The sequence below is a fragment of the Anser brachyrhynchus genome (assembly GCF_964034855.1).
Source record: "Anser brachyrhynchus genome assembly, chromosome: Z".
NCBI lineage: Eukaryota > Metazoa > Chordata > Aves > Anseriformes > Anatidae > Anser > Anser brachyrhynchus.
Window position 1 is genome coordinate 64505043 of NC_137697.1, and position 16069 is coordinate 64521111.

At 44.1% G+C, this 16069-nt stretch overlaps 1 protein-coding gene across 3 annotated transcripts in view; it reads right to left on the bottom strand.

Annotated features, from left to right (window-relative positions):
- Positions 1-11500, bottom strand: part of ACO1 (aconitase 1) — a 37947-nt gene extending 26447 nt beyond the window's left edge. The window contains exons 1-2 of one of the 3 annotated variants that reach the window (XM_080572938.1): positions 11011-11039; positions 7771-7919 (exon numbers count right to left, since the gene is read on the bottom strand). Coding sequence is in view for 2 of the 3 variants with exons in the window: in XM_080572936.1 (XP_080429062.1) it covers positions 11345-11488 (144 nt within the window). In the remaining variant the exon portion in view is untranslated. Of the gene's footprint in view, positions 1-7770; positions 7920-11010; positions 11164-11344 lie in introns of those variants that run through there. The other 2 variants (XM_080572936.1, XM_080572937.1) reach the window with 2 other exon arrangements.
- Between the last annotated feature and the right edge of the window lie 4569 nt (positions 11501-16069).

The following is a 16069-nucleotide window of genomic DNA, read 5'->3' on the forward strand; positions in this document are numbered from 1 at the left end:
ACTACATTAGTCATGCCCTTTCCCCACAATCTACTTGAAACATGCCCTCAGAGATAGAAGGTCTGCAGGAAGAGCATTGTAAAAACATACGACAAACCATGTGGTTTAAAAAGGAAGCTCAAATTTCTGGACTGACGTTGTCTGCATTATCATCTTCTTGGGGCTACTTCTAGATAACCATTTGTGCCTCTGTGATCCAGAAACCACTACAACAACATGGTCCCGTTTCCTAAGTGGCAGTAGTCTAAAGCTGAAGAGACAGGCATCTGCATTCAAAATTCAAGCTGAATCAAACAGAAAACATGATGCTTTTTACTTGAGCCTGAAAATGCTGCACACTAAGACTACAAACTCTGACTATCTGAGAAACCAGGAGTCCTCTTGATTTCAGTATGAAAGATTCACTGGAGTCCCCACAAAAAAAGAAAATTAAAGCTGACTCCACTCTAAACATCATTTCAGTTTGAGACTTCTTCTTAATGTCGCTATCCTAATGGTACAGTGGCCGGAACCCTCCATTGGGACCTACAACTTCTAGGATTACTTACACACATTAAACTACACAGGAATATTCCCAATATCAAGGCCATCTAGCATAGAAGGACTGGAATTAGAAATTTCTGTCAATCTCCAGAAAAGTTGGTTGCATGCAAAACGCCTACTGAAACAGTTCCTAGAACACCAGCACCTGAACTCTACCCAGGGCTCTTTTGGGAGCACTGCTTTAGGCTAACATATGCCTGGGAACAAGCTAACAATTTAACAGTAAGGACAATTTTCCTCCCCTGGCCTGGAAACATATACAGATTTTTTTTTTTTTTATTTTTAGAAAATATATAACCAGACCAATTGCTATTTCCACAAGACACTGCTCTCATCTTCATTCACATAAGACTATCTCTCTTTGCCTCAGTTTCTCAAACAAACAAAAAAAAACACCACAGTTTGAAATGCTCATCCTTGCTTGAGACTGGTGTGAAGGACTGCACAAAGACCAGTATTTGTTAGTTACAGTGAGTACCAGGACAAGGAGTGAATTAGTTTATTTCACCCATCAGTCTCATTAACCATTAAGGAAATTCTAGTATGTGGAATATGTTTATGGAGAATTTTTAAAGCACTCCAGCACAAATCACATCCCATGTACTTCCAAGACAACAACCAAGTTAGAGGTGAGGCTGGGACAGAGATAGCAGAGATGAGGACAAATGAAGGTCTGGGGTGTAAAGCATTAAGATACCATAGAAGAAAGGACAATTTCCAGCATTCTGCCGCACAAAACAAGGGAAATTTTTTGAGAAAAAAAGTGAGTGCCCAGAGAAAGCAGAAAGGTAGGAAAATGAACAGATTGCAAACACCAAACCAACAGAAGTTAAAATGAGGCACTGTTTGCTGTAAACTATAAACTTGTATCTGGAAGTTCACAGAAGCTTCCACCTTTCAGAGAACAGTGTTTACTCCTAAGCATTCACAACTTACTCCTTTATTGCAGAGAAATCGAAGTGATTTTTTGTCCCTGCATTAGGTCAGAGACCATTTCTATTATGTACTGGATCCTGTATTGTGTCCCTAAAACTCCAGCTGCTACATGTGTGTTTGAATTTGTCCTATCATGAAACAAGTGGGCCTAACATACCACCTCTCACGTTCCTGTCTACAAGTTATTCTCTCAGATTCCTCATCCCAGTTTTGCAGATACCAGCCCCTTATACAATCTCATCCAATTTTGGTTTTCTTCTTTGAACAACATGAATTACTCAGGTATTCCTCTTCTGAAGCAAACCCTTTCCTTCTAGGATTGAGCATGACTGAAATAAACTGCTTCCTTCCTCTCCTTGCAAGCTGTGCTGCTGCTGAATTTTATTTTCTGCATTCCAACCTGAGAACTTTATTTTATGCATACTCATTTCTCATGGGAAAGCTGAAGGGCAGCTGAAGATAGGAAACTCTGAGGTATTCCCTGACAGATGTAGCAGATCTTCAATATGACCCTAACAAGGCCACTGTATTTGGTTCGCATATTCTCATGTAAGTATAAATTGCATCAGCAACATTCCTCTTTTAAGTCAGTGTCTTGTCAAACCTGTGCGAGTTCAAGATCCTATGATGGACACTTTATTGACTTGTTAGCGTTTCTTTGCCATCATCAGCTAGTTGAACAAATATACCAGACTGGAGGTCACCAAGGCCTAAACACGTGTTCTCTTCTCTGGCTGACCGGCCAAAAAGACATGAGGAAGCAACACTTTGCAGGTTGACTCCACCAGCAAAACCTTAAGTAATCACTGCAATGGATACAGATTAACTCGTGATTGCGGCACAGAGTATTTATCCAGGCTGTGCAGACACCGAAAGGTAAATATGCAAACAGGTTAGCCAGCACCTGTCGGCGGAGGACTGGTTCGGTGCGCAGGGCCACGGGCGTTGCGCACGGCCGCAGCTGAGCAGCCGCCCCACAGAAAGCACTCAATCTCCTGCCCTGCAAGGGGCTGGTGTGGAGGCCGCATCTGGAAGGGGATTCCTCATGCCAGCCCTCAGGAAGAGGGGTGCACGGACTCAGGGTCTTTGGGGCAACAGCCACAAGTCACCTGCACGAGCTGCACTGCTCACAGCCTTCGAAGACAACCGTAACCACAGCCCCAGCTTTCTTCTTCCACCCAGTCCCCTTCCTCTGCGTTTGTGCAGATCTGGACACAGAGAAAGGAGCAAGAGGAGCTCTGAGGTGTGACACAAAGAGGAGGATTAACTGAATGAGAAAGGAAAAGTATCACGAGCCAGGAGACTGCCACAATCCCAACGACATAGGCAAAAGCCGTCAAGCGTTCAGGTAGCTTCTTTCTGCCACGCAGAATCCATGTCTTTGTGACCACATGCTAAAAGTTGAATTTGGAGTAAGGATGTTTCGTTTCTAGGCATTAACAATAAAAATCTGCCATTTTTTGTAGCATGGCAAATTTCACTTTCTTCACTGGGGTGTTTTACTGAAGTAGTGACACCTTTCTTTATACGTTCCCCTCCAAATATCATCTGCCAAGACACCTATACTCATTACTTAAGTCTTTTCAAAGGGTTGCATGACTCGTATAAAGTGTACCAGGTAAACTGGCCTTACTTTAGCCCTCCCTGTGCTTGCTAATACCATTCTGCCAGCACTGGCAATCAGGTTCATATTAATGCTGGTCATCCTTTAATCCAAACTCCCCAACTATCGATGCTGTTACCCATTCAGCTTGTCATACGGATGTCGGTGCTCAGCGCTGTGCTAACTCCCTCCATCTCCTGTTGGAGAATATCTAGAATTTACCCACAGACTGCACATCAGCTCACCGCAGAGAAGTGTGGTTTCTGGCTTTCCTGTTGTTCTGGCTTTCCCAGATCCAGCTCTCTCTCTCTCCCCCACAGAAGCTAAAGTGCAGGATTCTTAGCATCAGCATGGAAATCATGAATACCAAGAGGGGCAAATTTATTTGGACTAGGTCATAGCTTTCCAAATATAAAAAAGGAAGCTGTTTTTCATGCATGTAACACTTGCCCTTCAGAGCAGAGAACAAACCCTGGGCTAAAACAGCTGTTCCATACTGTATCAGTGGATAAGACACAGGAAGGTTCAAATCTCTCCAGCAAAAAAATCTTGTATTGTGTTACTCTAACAAAGCATTCACACTAGCAAAATATGTGTACAGTAACATTCCTCACACCATCTGTATTGAGTAGGTCAGTACACTCAGCATTTACCATGAGTGCTCAGACATTCACTTGCAAGAAAAGACCTGGGCAAATATGGCCATGGGCTATACTGTGCATCCGGACCTGTGTGGCAGCCTGAAGACCACGTGGCTGGATGATCATCACATACAAAGTACACACAGCCCCAAGGGGACAGAAGGAAAAAGGTACCTGTATCCTCCTCTGTCTCTGTTTCTTTTCTTCAAAGTTAATCAACTAAATCAAATACATTAAAGGGATGATAAAGTCTCACGTGGGTCCTCAAAAAGGATTAAGACATGCAACTTAATTTTGCTTTCTTTTTAAAGAAAATTCACATGGGATTTAAACATATTCTGTGTGTGTTTTCACACTTCTAGTTTTCACATCTTTGATTGATTTAACTTTTCTGACAACATAAACCCAGTACTAGTCACATCACAACACCAACCGGAAAAGGACTAAGTTCAGTATATTGGGGCATAATTTAAAGCACGTTCTCAATTGACTGTGGATCCTGGATTCTGCTTCAGACCCCTTTAAAAGCAGCAGTGCAACCTGGAACAAACTCAACAAGCTGAAATATTAGTGAAACAGATGTAATTGAAAAAGCACCCTGATGTATCCTGCAGTTTTGCACTTGCAGAAGTTATCTCACGCAGACTGTAGAGAAGAAAGAGGTGCACTACTTATAGAAGAGAACCTGACGACAGATTCCACTTTGAATACCACTTTAGCATACTATTCTACTCTCTTTAGACTGCAGAAGAGCCTGAAAGTAAAAAGTGAACACAGCTAATCAGACTAAAAGGAACAATCTCTTCACCACTAAAATGTTTATATGTACATATTGAAACATAACTGCTCTTACTTTCATTTGTTGAACGAGATTAATACCAGAAACCATATTGTTCTGATTTTTTAGGGATCTCAAGGGAGACACTTATCTCTCACTATCCAGAATAGAAGAAAACCTTAGCATATGTAGTACTTTTTTGTAGTATTTTTATGCTGAAATATACATTAATAGCATGCTCTTTTGTATTACATGAGTATCAACAAAAGACTCCTGAAGAGTAATAATCACTTATTACTGAAGTGCCTGAGGACAAACAAGAACGCACATTTATTTTGTTTGACCTGCAGAACGAAAAAAAAAATAATCCCTGGATGAGGGAATTTCTGTCTAAACTTCAGACCATAAAGTCATAACGGCTCTGGTCATTCGGCTAAAGTCATTCGGCTCTGGTGAGGCCGCACCTTGAGTACTGTGTTCAGTTTTGGGCCCCTCGCTACAGGAAGGACATGGACGTGTTTGAGCAAGTCCAGAGAAGGGCGACCAAGCTGGTGAGGGGTCTGGAGAACAAGTCTTACGAGGAGCGGCTGAGGGAGCTGGGCTTGTTCAGCCTGGAGAAGAGGAGGCTCAGGGGCGACCTTATCGCTCTCTACAGTTACCTTAAAGGAGGCTGTAGAGAGGTGGGGGTTGGTCTGTTCTCCCACGTGCCTGGTGACAGGACGAAGGGGAATGGGCGAAAGTTGCGACAGGGGAGGTTTAGGTTGGATGTTAGGAAGTACTTCTTTACCAAAAGGGTTATTAAGCATTGGAACGGGCTGCCCAGGGAAGTGGTGGAGTCACCATCCCTGGAGGTCTTTAAAAGACGTTTAGATGTAGAGCTTAACGATATGGTTTAGTGGAGTACTTAGTGTTAGGTCGGAGGTTGGACTCGATGATCTTGAGGTCTCTTCCAACCTAGAAATCTGTGATACTGTGATACTGTGATAACGTAGGCACAAAACAGGCACAGTCATTCATCTTTTTAGTACTGATGCATTTCACTCAGGGAAGAACATGTAAACACCACCATTGTCTCTTTTAATCCATCTTTGGTTTCTTGGTTGTTGTCTTACAAATTATACAAAGGTGCCTCCATTATTAACAGGCAGGGATCACTTGCAACATCTACTCATAAAATTAAATATCTGGTGGCTTGACTGACTGAAACAGACCTTTCCCTGGACAGCAGCTACATCCTCTGTCCCCACCGGGAAAAACGACTTAGCACAGAATCAGCAAAGGAGCAATTTAACTTAGGCATCCTACAGGACACTAGAAGTGGTTACACTCAGCGAACGCAAAGGTTGAAGGCTCAGACCTGCAAGTATGACAGGTATCTGTGAAGAAACATCCAACTGAAAACTGGAAAAAGGGGGTGTGTGAGCTGGCAGGACTGCTACAATAAAAGTCCTTGCCTGATGATGGGAAAAAGGCAGAAGACACGGATCACTCAAGCCTTGCTTGGAAAATACAGCACTTACCTACCACCTGTGCTGAACCTGACCACGTCTCCACCATCTTCAATTGTGATCATCGTCCCCCTCCTGCCCCAACAAGCTATTATTCCCTTTAGTTTTGTCTACTCAACAGATTGACACGTTGTGTGCACGCATCCATGTGTATGTGCATATAAAAATCTAAGGGAGGCTGCCGCAGAGCAATACACTACTGAGTTGTAAATCCATCACAACAATGTTGAGCATGCAATTTCTGGCATTACTGAGAACTACACACAGCTAAAGAGCATTTCTGAAACTTCTGTTCACCAGCAGAAAATGAATGTCTACAATTTACATAGCTCTACTCATGGATTCAAATTCTGCTTAGCAATGGGCCTTAATTTAAAATGTTGATGACTCTATTTCTTTCAATTTACCAGAGTTTCAGATCTCTTAGCCATGAACCAAGATTTGGAAGGTAGCGGGAAGTGTCCATGCCCATGCCAGGGGTTTGGAACTGGATGGTCTTTAAGGTCCCCTCCAACGCAAGCTGTTCTAAGATCTCTTAGCAGGTCCATCAGGTAAGAAATTCTGTCCTGTTGGAATTGCAACATGCCCTGCATACACCTACCTTAGTTGAAAATATCCATGCTAAGCATGCTGACAGAAATGTACGTGTTTGATATGGAAAGACAGCTTCTCCAGCATGAGTCAGGTGTCTGCAGTAATAATTCTTTGGCAAGTAAATCCATCCATAATTCAAGACGGTTTAGAAAAAAAGTTAGTACAGATATTTGTGTGGTAGAAAAAATATTTGAAATATAAAGTTGCTTAAGGAAAATGTTTCTGCTATCTTGGCATATATTGAAAAAAAAAATGCCCCTGGCATTTGGACCAAGTTCAACACCAGTACACCACTACTGGAACAAGCAGTGTCTTGTTTTATAATGTATCTAGCTATAATTACATTTGTATGCACACAGAACAGATGAATACAGCTACAGCAGCAATAAACACAGGTTTCTTGTTCTGATTAAAAGAAGCTTTTACTATTTAACACTTGCTCTACCTGTGACAGATAAGGCCGCTATATAAGAAACATACAGTGCAGCAGCACTGATGTAAATCATCAGTAATGAGATTTCAGTGCTACCAGAGGCCTGAGAAAGAAAGAACATCTTTGTCTATCTCTATTACACAGAGAAGTCCACAGTTACATAGATCCTTAAAGAGAAGTCCACCAGCAATTTGACAACTGAGCAAGTATTCTCATGGTATAAACCACTTCATTATTGTGCACTGGAAGAAAATACAGCAATATGTAAAGGATTTTTTTTTTTAAGACACTACACAAACTTTCAGGGTACCCTTTTCAACTTGTAGGCTCAAAAGGAACTTTGTACTGGAACACAAATGGGACCGTGGATTACTGACTTTCCTGCTTGCTCCTAATGCCTAAACCTTTGATTGCAACACTAAAGTACATACTTACTCAAAACCACAATGTGATGTACTTCAAGCACACTGGAAAGGCTGCTAATTGCATATCCCTATAATCTACATAATTCACAGGCTATCATAAGCATTCTGAGAATTTCATGTCGTTAACAGCGCTGCAGTGCATATGCAGGAACTGAAAATTTAGTTCAGAGATCACGCTTGCGAAATCAAGGCTTTGGGTTTTACAGAAACTCCAGCTCCAAGTGAGCTGTAAGTTTAAATGAATGCTTAGTTTCAAGATGTGGATAATAAACTCAACTCAAGTCATCCCTCCAGAAAGCCAAATGTTACCTCCTCCTCCCTCGCTTGGCACAGTTAGTTCACTCTCTGCTCAAGGGACTGTTGAAACGCTTCTCTTGCGTGCATCTCACCAGCTTTTGATGACCCAGGCAAGCACACATATCTAGGATCCTCAGACAGCCTCTGGAATGCGATCTAACCTTACAGTTAAAAAAAAAAATCCAGATCCTAATTAAGCAGGCATAAGCGTTAAGGGAGCGCTGTGTCAGCAGACTCACCGCTGAGTGTCCTAGTTAAAAGTAGAGACTTTTTTTTTTTCCTGCAGGAAAACAAGCAGTATTACATGTAATGACACAAGGAAGCCTATCTGGAGGCTACTGCTGAAAAATAAAGCCTAGATTTTTTTTTTACTTTTCTCCCGAAAGAGTAATGCTGAACTTTAACCGACTTCCTACCTCTGTACAAACTTGCTGCTCATTTCCCCTGTTAGCAGTTTTAGACTATATATTAATAAATATGCAGCATGGACTAGTTTTAACAAAGAACCAGCTTCCAGTGTTAGTAAAAAAAAAAAATACAGGGGAACACGCAGGAACACGTTCCCACCAACAAGCTAACATGGAAGCACTGCAAGCAGGCTGGAAATACAGTATTGTAAGCATGTACAAATGCTTGGTCTGAAATTTGGTTTCAATTTCAGTATGCAGGATTAAAAGACATATTACTGGTCTGTTTGTTTCAAAAGGCTCGTGTGAAAGTTGGAAGGATGACTGCAGAAGTGCATGGGAAGTGGAAACTAAATGAGAGTAATGTGAATCGGCCCTCTTCTACTTGTTCCACTAGCAACACACCAGCCCTGTAAACTGCTGTTTCTGCACCCGTAGGACTCCTTCTGCGCAACTCTGACCTGTTCCAGAGCAATCAAAAATACGTAGGTGGAAGGAGTCCTTTCAGGATGAAGAGCTGATGAAAGGATTATTACTGTTGTGAAATAAATCTGGCATCATGGTTTTTTTCCCCCTAATTTTGAGGCCTTTGCACTCCGGAAATACTGGAAGATAGTCTTCTCACAATAAAAGCTGCCGCCTAGAATCTCAGCAGCTATTTGAGTGTTCATGTAGATTAATCAATCCAACTTTCAAAACACCTTGGTGTCAGTCTGCAAGCAGAACAACTCGGTATCTGATAACATTTCATCAGTTCCAACCAGCTGTTACCACAGCTTACTAGTCAAGCTCCCAGGGGAACAAAATTAAGTTTCCACCAAACATTTTTTTAATTCAAATGACTTTTTCAGAACGGTTTTCTGTAAAAAGGCTAGGGAAAATCAAAACTAAACACCCTATTTCACAAGCTTCTGGAGTCCTGACCCTAAAATTGTTGGATGTCCCAATTCCTGTGAGGATGTGCCAAATACCCAGAGGAAATCTTCTGAGCTAACCACTCCCCAGGCCAAGACTAAAGGCAAGAACCCTGAAAAAAAAAAAAAAAAAGACTCATCTTTACCTTATCACTGTTTCAAAAGGAAAGGGACCACTCTTCAGTTCAGTCCCTTCCAGTGATCTGAAGTGGACCGTTACTGTGGCAAGGAAGAAAACTTCCAGCTATTATGTGACAAAAGTCTGCAGTGAGAGTCTGTGCTGAAGAATACTAGTGAAAGAGATTTGCTGCTGTTCTTACTATTTAAATATTAATAATCCTTATTCTGTGGTTTTCTGTAATCATTGTGAAAGCTCTTCCACAACTACAATAAAAATTTCATTAAAAAATAGCAGAGTGGGATTGTATCATTCATTGATTGGTATTCCATTCAAGGGAACCAGGAGAGGAGGAAAGTGCCAAATTACAAGTGTCATATGACTAGAAATAGAGTTTGAAAGACCTACAGTCTTTGGTTCAGCACTAGTCTGCTATACTCATACATACTTTGTAAAGCATCCCTATAGCTAAGTGCTCAGACTCCTTCAAACACTGAAAAGCTTTAGGGGAATTTTCTCTATTTTACAAAGTCCAGGATCAGTAAAGTACTTTCCAAATAACTCCTCAAACACACCACAGATCCTGTACGGCATAAGAGTCAGCTGCACTTCCTACCCTATGCACATTAAATTCTTCCTATGTCCTTTGAAGAAGTTAACAATCCCCAGAAGTTTATTAGGACATTCTGATGGAGCACAATTGCTTTTAAGCAAAGCAGTACTAAATAAACATTCCAGTGTTAATATTTTTCTCTGGGGTGGTCTTCCTTTACTGCAGTATTGTGGATTGATAATAAGCCAGTCTGAACAATAGCAACAGACTGGAAAGCTCAGAGATATTAATTCAATTTCAAGTTTTGGGTGAGAGAATCCTCTGTTTTAGTCCAAGTTTCCTGCTGATACTAAAGCATACTGAAGTCCAGATCTCTACATCTTTCCCCCTTCTCGCACCTACACTAGCTTCAGAGCTGGAAACTAAATATCAAAGTACAACCTCCAGTTAATAAATAAGAGAGAGCCGCGGTGGTGTTATGAAACACAGCAATATACTGAACAGATATGGAGGGACTAATCTGGACGTACACCTAATCCAGAGGCCAGAGCACAGCATCTCCACGGCCACAGTGCCCAGCCAGGCTGGGCAACGCAAATACCTGCCTCTGAGCTTCAACCCCGACGGCTGCTACGGGGCACCTGTACCTGCAGAACCTCACCTTAACACAGGGTTCGCCCTCACCCCGCTCCTCCCACCCTCTAAAGCTTTTCCTCCATCCTTTCTGTGTCTTGCGGGTTTTGGAGTGGGTTTTGGAGGGGTTTATTTTATTTTCACTGCACAGCCGAGTTGCCGTGTGCTTTATATCCACGCTAAGCGCTCTCCTGTAGCGCTCAGATACCGCTGAAATATCAGTAGGCTAGGCCAGCGTTGTTCCAACAGACAAAAAATAACCAAACAGCTACACCAGGATGACGGTAGGGCAGCCTAACTTCTCCCCCTCACCCTCCTTCCCCCCAAAACAAACCCGTCCTCCTCTCAGCCCTGCCACCACAGCAGCTCCCGGCGGCACCGGGCTGCAGCCGGGCAGGCCCCCGGGGACCCTCCTCAGCCCCCCAGCACCCCGGGGACCCTCCTCAGCCCCGCTCGGCCCCGCCGCAGCCGGGCGGGTGCCCCCGGGCCGCCCGATCCCCGCCCGCCGCCATGTCCCGCGCCCTCCCCGCCACCCGACCGGGAAAGGGGGCGCCTCGGCGGCGGGGAAGGTGGCTTCCAGAAGGGCCGAAGGAGGGCACGGCGTTCCCCGCCGAGCCCCGCACTCACCGGGGAGCCAGGAAGAACCGACCGCCGCTGCCCCGCTGCTGGCCTCCGGAGGGACGGGGCAGGGGCGGGCCGGCTCCGCCCCGCCGCCCTCAGGGCCGGCCGCGGCGGCATGGCGGCCGCCTGCCCTCGCTTCCCGCTTCCCCGCCTCCCCGCCCGGCATGCCGGCTTAGCGGGCCGGCCTTCTCCTTCCTGACCGGGCCTTTGTCCCCCGGCCGGCCGCCCGCACCCCGCCCCGGCCCTCGGAGAGCGGCCGCCTCGCTGCGGTGCCGCTCCTCAGCGGCCCCGGGCACAGCGCCCTGCCCGGGTCGGGTCAGGGCCCCGCTGCGACAATCACCTCACGCCCCTCGGGGGAGCCCGGCGGCCTGGCTGTCCGCAGAAGCGGCCTGTTACATATAAACCGGCCGGGATCGATACCGTGACGCCAGTACTGGAGAGGGATGTCGGGGACAGAGTGTCCTAAAGACTGACACGACACCATCACCACGGCTTAGTCATGTGGGGCGTTTCTACGTGTCCCGCATGCCCGTGATAGAATGGGGTGCGTTTGGGGCCCGAATAAAGTCAATTAAAATGCATCTAAATCTAGGAAAAGCATTATATAAAGAAGAAAGAATAAATTAAAATGTATCTAACTCTAGTGAAAGCATTAGGTAAAGAAAGGGGGAGCTAAAGATCTGCAGGGATCGCACAAAAAGAGCTTACATGTCTCACACATCTCTGGAGAGCAGCTGGGAGAGTAGTGGCTAGGAGATCTGTTGCTTAACCACCAGCAGAAACTGATGGCCAGTAATGTTTTTGTTGTTTTTGATGGTTTGTTTTATTTTTCCCTGAAGAAAGTTCAGGAGGTGAAGAACAAGCAGGGCTTCTTGCTGACACTGCAGGTGAGGAGCAGATCTCAGATGCTGGAGGTGATGCAAAGAGTGAAAATGGAAGCGCTTTTCTCTGCTGGAAAAGACTGCTGGAACCTATAAAATGCCCAAGATGGCTTGTCTGGTTGTCAGCCGGTTGGATTTCTGCACGCTGACCTGTGCTGACAGATCCTCCTGCCTACACACTGTCCAGCTGGAACACGCAGACCAGGGAAAATCAGTGACAGGATCTCAGGGTCTAGCAAAGAAGATACATTATTGGTTGTTGCTTTTCCTTCCTTTTTTTGTATTTTAAGTCAATACACTTGGTATTGGTTTAAGTGGCATGATTATGTCTTCTAGGGTCTGTCTGTACTTAAACCTACTATTGTCTTACTTGATACTTCTAGATGTCTTGTCATCTACAAAATACGGTACTTTTGAGTTATCACTCAAAGTCTTTTACAGGTCGACCTGCTTTATGTTCAGTGTAAGTATCTCATGGAGTAATATATATTCTCCATCTTCTCTTTTTAGAATCAAATGAGTCTTTTAGAACATCTGATTGGCTCTAGCAAATGGTTAACTCAGACATGAAAATGGGCATCCATTCATAATGCTCTTTTCAAACCTTTACCCAAAGAGGTTCACAAGACTGAGTTTTTTGGAATGAAGTTATCTTTGTAATTTGGTAGTAGAAGAAAAAGGCCAATGACTTCTTCAGGACACCATAAAATAATGATGCTTCTGGTAGTAATAGAACCTGGAGAATTTCTAAAACCTCTCAGTGATTTCCTTAGAGTTTTAGATGTTGCAGTAATTGTTTGCATTGTTGATTTTTGGACATGTTTAATAATAATAATGACATAATTTCAGTACCTTCCTCGTAGTGGAATAAAGTCTGGAAATAACTCTTTGGTCCACTTCCTTTCAAAGAAAAGGATCGTGAATTTTGTTGTTGCTCCCAACAAAACATATTTCCAAGACCTATGTATGTCACTGGGTTTTGAATCATGAAAAAAAATAAAATCCTTCATACCAAAGCAATTCATACTGAAGCAATACCTTCATGCCAAAGCAATTCATACTGAAGCAATACCTTCATGCCAAAGCAAATGCTGCAAAATCTGATTAGCCTAAGATCTCTTCTGTGGAAAGCAAAGACTAGTAAAATAGCAGGTCAGCAACAGAAATGGAAAATCCATTTGTCAGCTTTAACTTCCGTCAGTGAATATCTGCAAGGCTTGTAATTTCTGTTCTGTCTGTAGGGATGGCACACAAGGTCCTGCTGTGGAAGGGAAGCTTTCTTAACACAGGAAGAGGCAGCACTGCTGCAGCATCAGCTGGTTGAATCTAAGGACACAGAGGCTGTGTTGGGATTGGAGGATAGGCTGTTCCTTCAAGGATTTATGATAATACTCTCTGAAGGTTATCGCGGGTTGACATTTGCAGTACAGAGTGTTTGAAGCTGTCATTCCCCTCAACAGGACTAAGCTGATAGTAATGTGTCTGATGTGTCAGATGATTGTTGGCAAGTTTGTCTCTCTCCAAAGATCGCTGGGAAGTGAATAGTAGGTTAGATCCATTGTTTATAAAGAAGATATTTACTGAAATGTGTTCGGGGTTTGAAGATCAGATTGCAAGGACCTCCGACATTTTTTGTGGGCAATCATGCACTGCGCTGAATGAGGGCTAAACTAAGAAAAAAAAAGTAAAAACAAACAAACAAACAAACAAAAGAAACCAAACCAAACAAATCAACAAAAACAACAACAACAAACTTATATTCTTCAATTCTTGCACCGAAGATGGACATGAATAGGAGTAACATGCTTTTCTTGCTGCAATCCTGAGAGTCCCAGTGCCCATGACTTCCTGTTTTTTAGTTTGTTTTTTTGTGAAATCACTTCACAGCAGATGAGGAGATGAGGAACTGTATGTAAGTTCTTTGCCCTTTTCTCATTATTGGGGAAATCCAGTTACACGAGGCTTGGTCTAACTTCAAATTGCTTCTAGAGTGATCTCTGAGGTTGTTCACCAAGCAGTGTCCTAGAAACCCAGGGAGTGTATCATGTTTGTTCAGTTCCTAGCTGACTTGGTGGACTGGTGGACAAAAACCTGAATATGAGCTGGCAGTGTGCATTGCAGCCCAGAAAGCCACCTGTATCCTGTGCTGCATCAAAAGCAGCATGGCCAGCAGGGCGAGGGAGGTGATTCTCCCCCTCTACTCTGCTCTCATGAGACCCCACCTGGAGTGCTGCGTTCAGCTCTAGGTCTCCCAGCACAAGAAGGACATGGAAGTGTTAGAACAAGTCCAGAGGAGGGCCAGGAGGATGATCAAAGGGCTGGAGCACCTCTCCTGTGAAGACAGGCTGAGGGAATTGGGGTTGTCCAGCACAGCTGAACTGCCTAGCCAAAATGCAGAGAAGTCTCCAGGGAGTTCCTTATAGTGGTTTTCCAATACCTAAAGGGGGCCTACAGGAAAGATGGGAAAGACTTGTTATCAGGTATGGTAGTGATAGGGCACAGAGGTTTTAAACTTAAAGATGGTAAGATTTAAATTAGATACTAGGAAGAAATTCTTCACTCTGAGGATGGTGAGGCACTGGCACAGGCTGCCCAGAGGAGCTGTGGATGCCCCATCCCTGAAAGCGTCCAAGGCCAGGCTGGATGGGGCTTTGGGCAGCCTGGGCTGGTGGGAGGTGTCCCTGCCTGTGGCAGGGGGGGTGGAATTAGATGGAGTTTAAGGTCCCTTCCAACCCAAATCATTCTACGATTCTATGACTTACTTCACTGTTGCATCTATAAACATATCTCACTCATTCTTATCCTAGCAAGAACTTACAAATATGTGGGATTCCCAAGCAGCAGCTTTCGTGTCATTATAGCCTACAAAGCCTTTCGTACGGCACTTAGCAGACTTCTGTGTTGTGCTAATCCCCCACACAGACTCAGCTGGTCACTGAGGTTGCAACAATCCTGTGACTGCTGTCACCTGTCCAAAACTACGCTAAGACTTGGGTGAGGGAGACAGTAATTTAGAGCTGTCAGCATGGAGGACCCAGAGGTGTTGGCCTTTCAAAGCAGACATCCCAAAGAAGTGTCCGTCAGTATCACAATCTCCACGTGTCCTCCAGCTTTTCCCAGTTTCCTGTGGTGTAATGAAATGGCCCAGTGAGGTTTGCTCTGGAGTGCCATGTGCCCCCAGGCAGCACCTATGGGTACATTATATTACATGCTATGTTCTGTGGGGTATAATGTGAGTTTTCACATGAAGCTGGCACTCACTAGAAGTGTTGCACTCCAAGAAGCCATCTGTGAATCAGACTTTAGGGGCTGTTGAGGGGGAATTTTGCAGGCTATGGCCTACAGAGCGTCCTGAGTACAGGAGAACAATCTTTTTTGGCAGCTCACAGAGGAAATCACGCTCAGATTTGTGTTGTCAATCATTTTAAGCAGTTTGAATTGTCGCTGTGCAAAGGTAGTACAGACCTGAAAAGAGAAAACCTAGAGGCTCTCAGAAATCCAGTTAGAAATACCAAATTGGCTTCTGGTAATTTAAATAAGCGAGAGCCTGCTGCTTCTTTATCTTTAATCAAACGGTCGGGCATCCTCTAAAGGGAATTTTGGGGTCAGCATATTTTAATAAATATATTATGATTTGCATCTGGATTTAACACTAGTTTTCTGAAGTGCCTTTCTTTAAATGACTCTTCAATTCGCGTAGCTGCAGTAAAGGCTGATTGAATATCAGGGTTTGGCTTCAGTACCGAAACAAAGATTTAACTTCTGCCACCTGCTGGTTAAACGGGGTTTAGCGGAGGCTTGGTGTCATTCGCTGCCGGTGACAGGGCACTGGCCTGGAGTTCAGGTTCTGATTTCACTTCCCAGCTGGAGTTCACACGTGTGGTCTGCCCAAGAACCCCCCCAGCCCCTTCCACTCCCAGCACTCTTGCAACAGTATAAAAGCACTTGTTCGGCCCTGGCACATGAACTGAAGAAAAGGGAGGTGAGAAAGGGACTATGTACCCAAAATCAAGGCGTAAATTGAGATTGAGACAAGTAAAATTGCTGTCTCCTGACTGCCAGTGCTGAGCTGTAAAAACCAGACCTTACATACTACTTTTGCAGAATTTCTTCAGAAGTGGAAAATTCCTGATGAGTTTATGGTTGCTGTAATAGGCATCAGGAAGAAAACCTGTGTGTGCTGT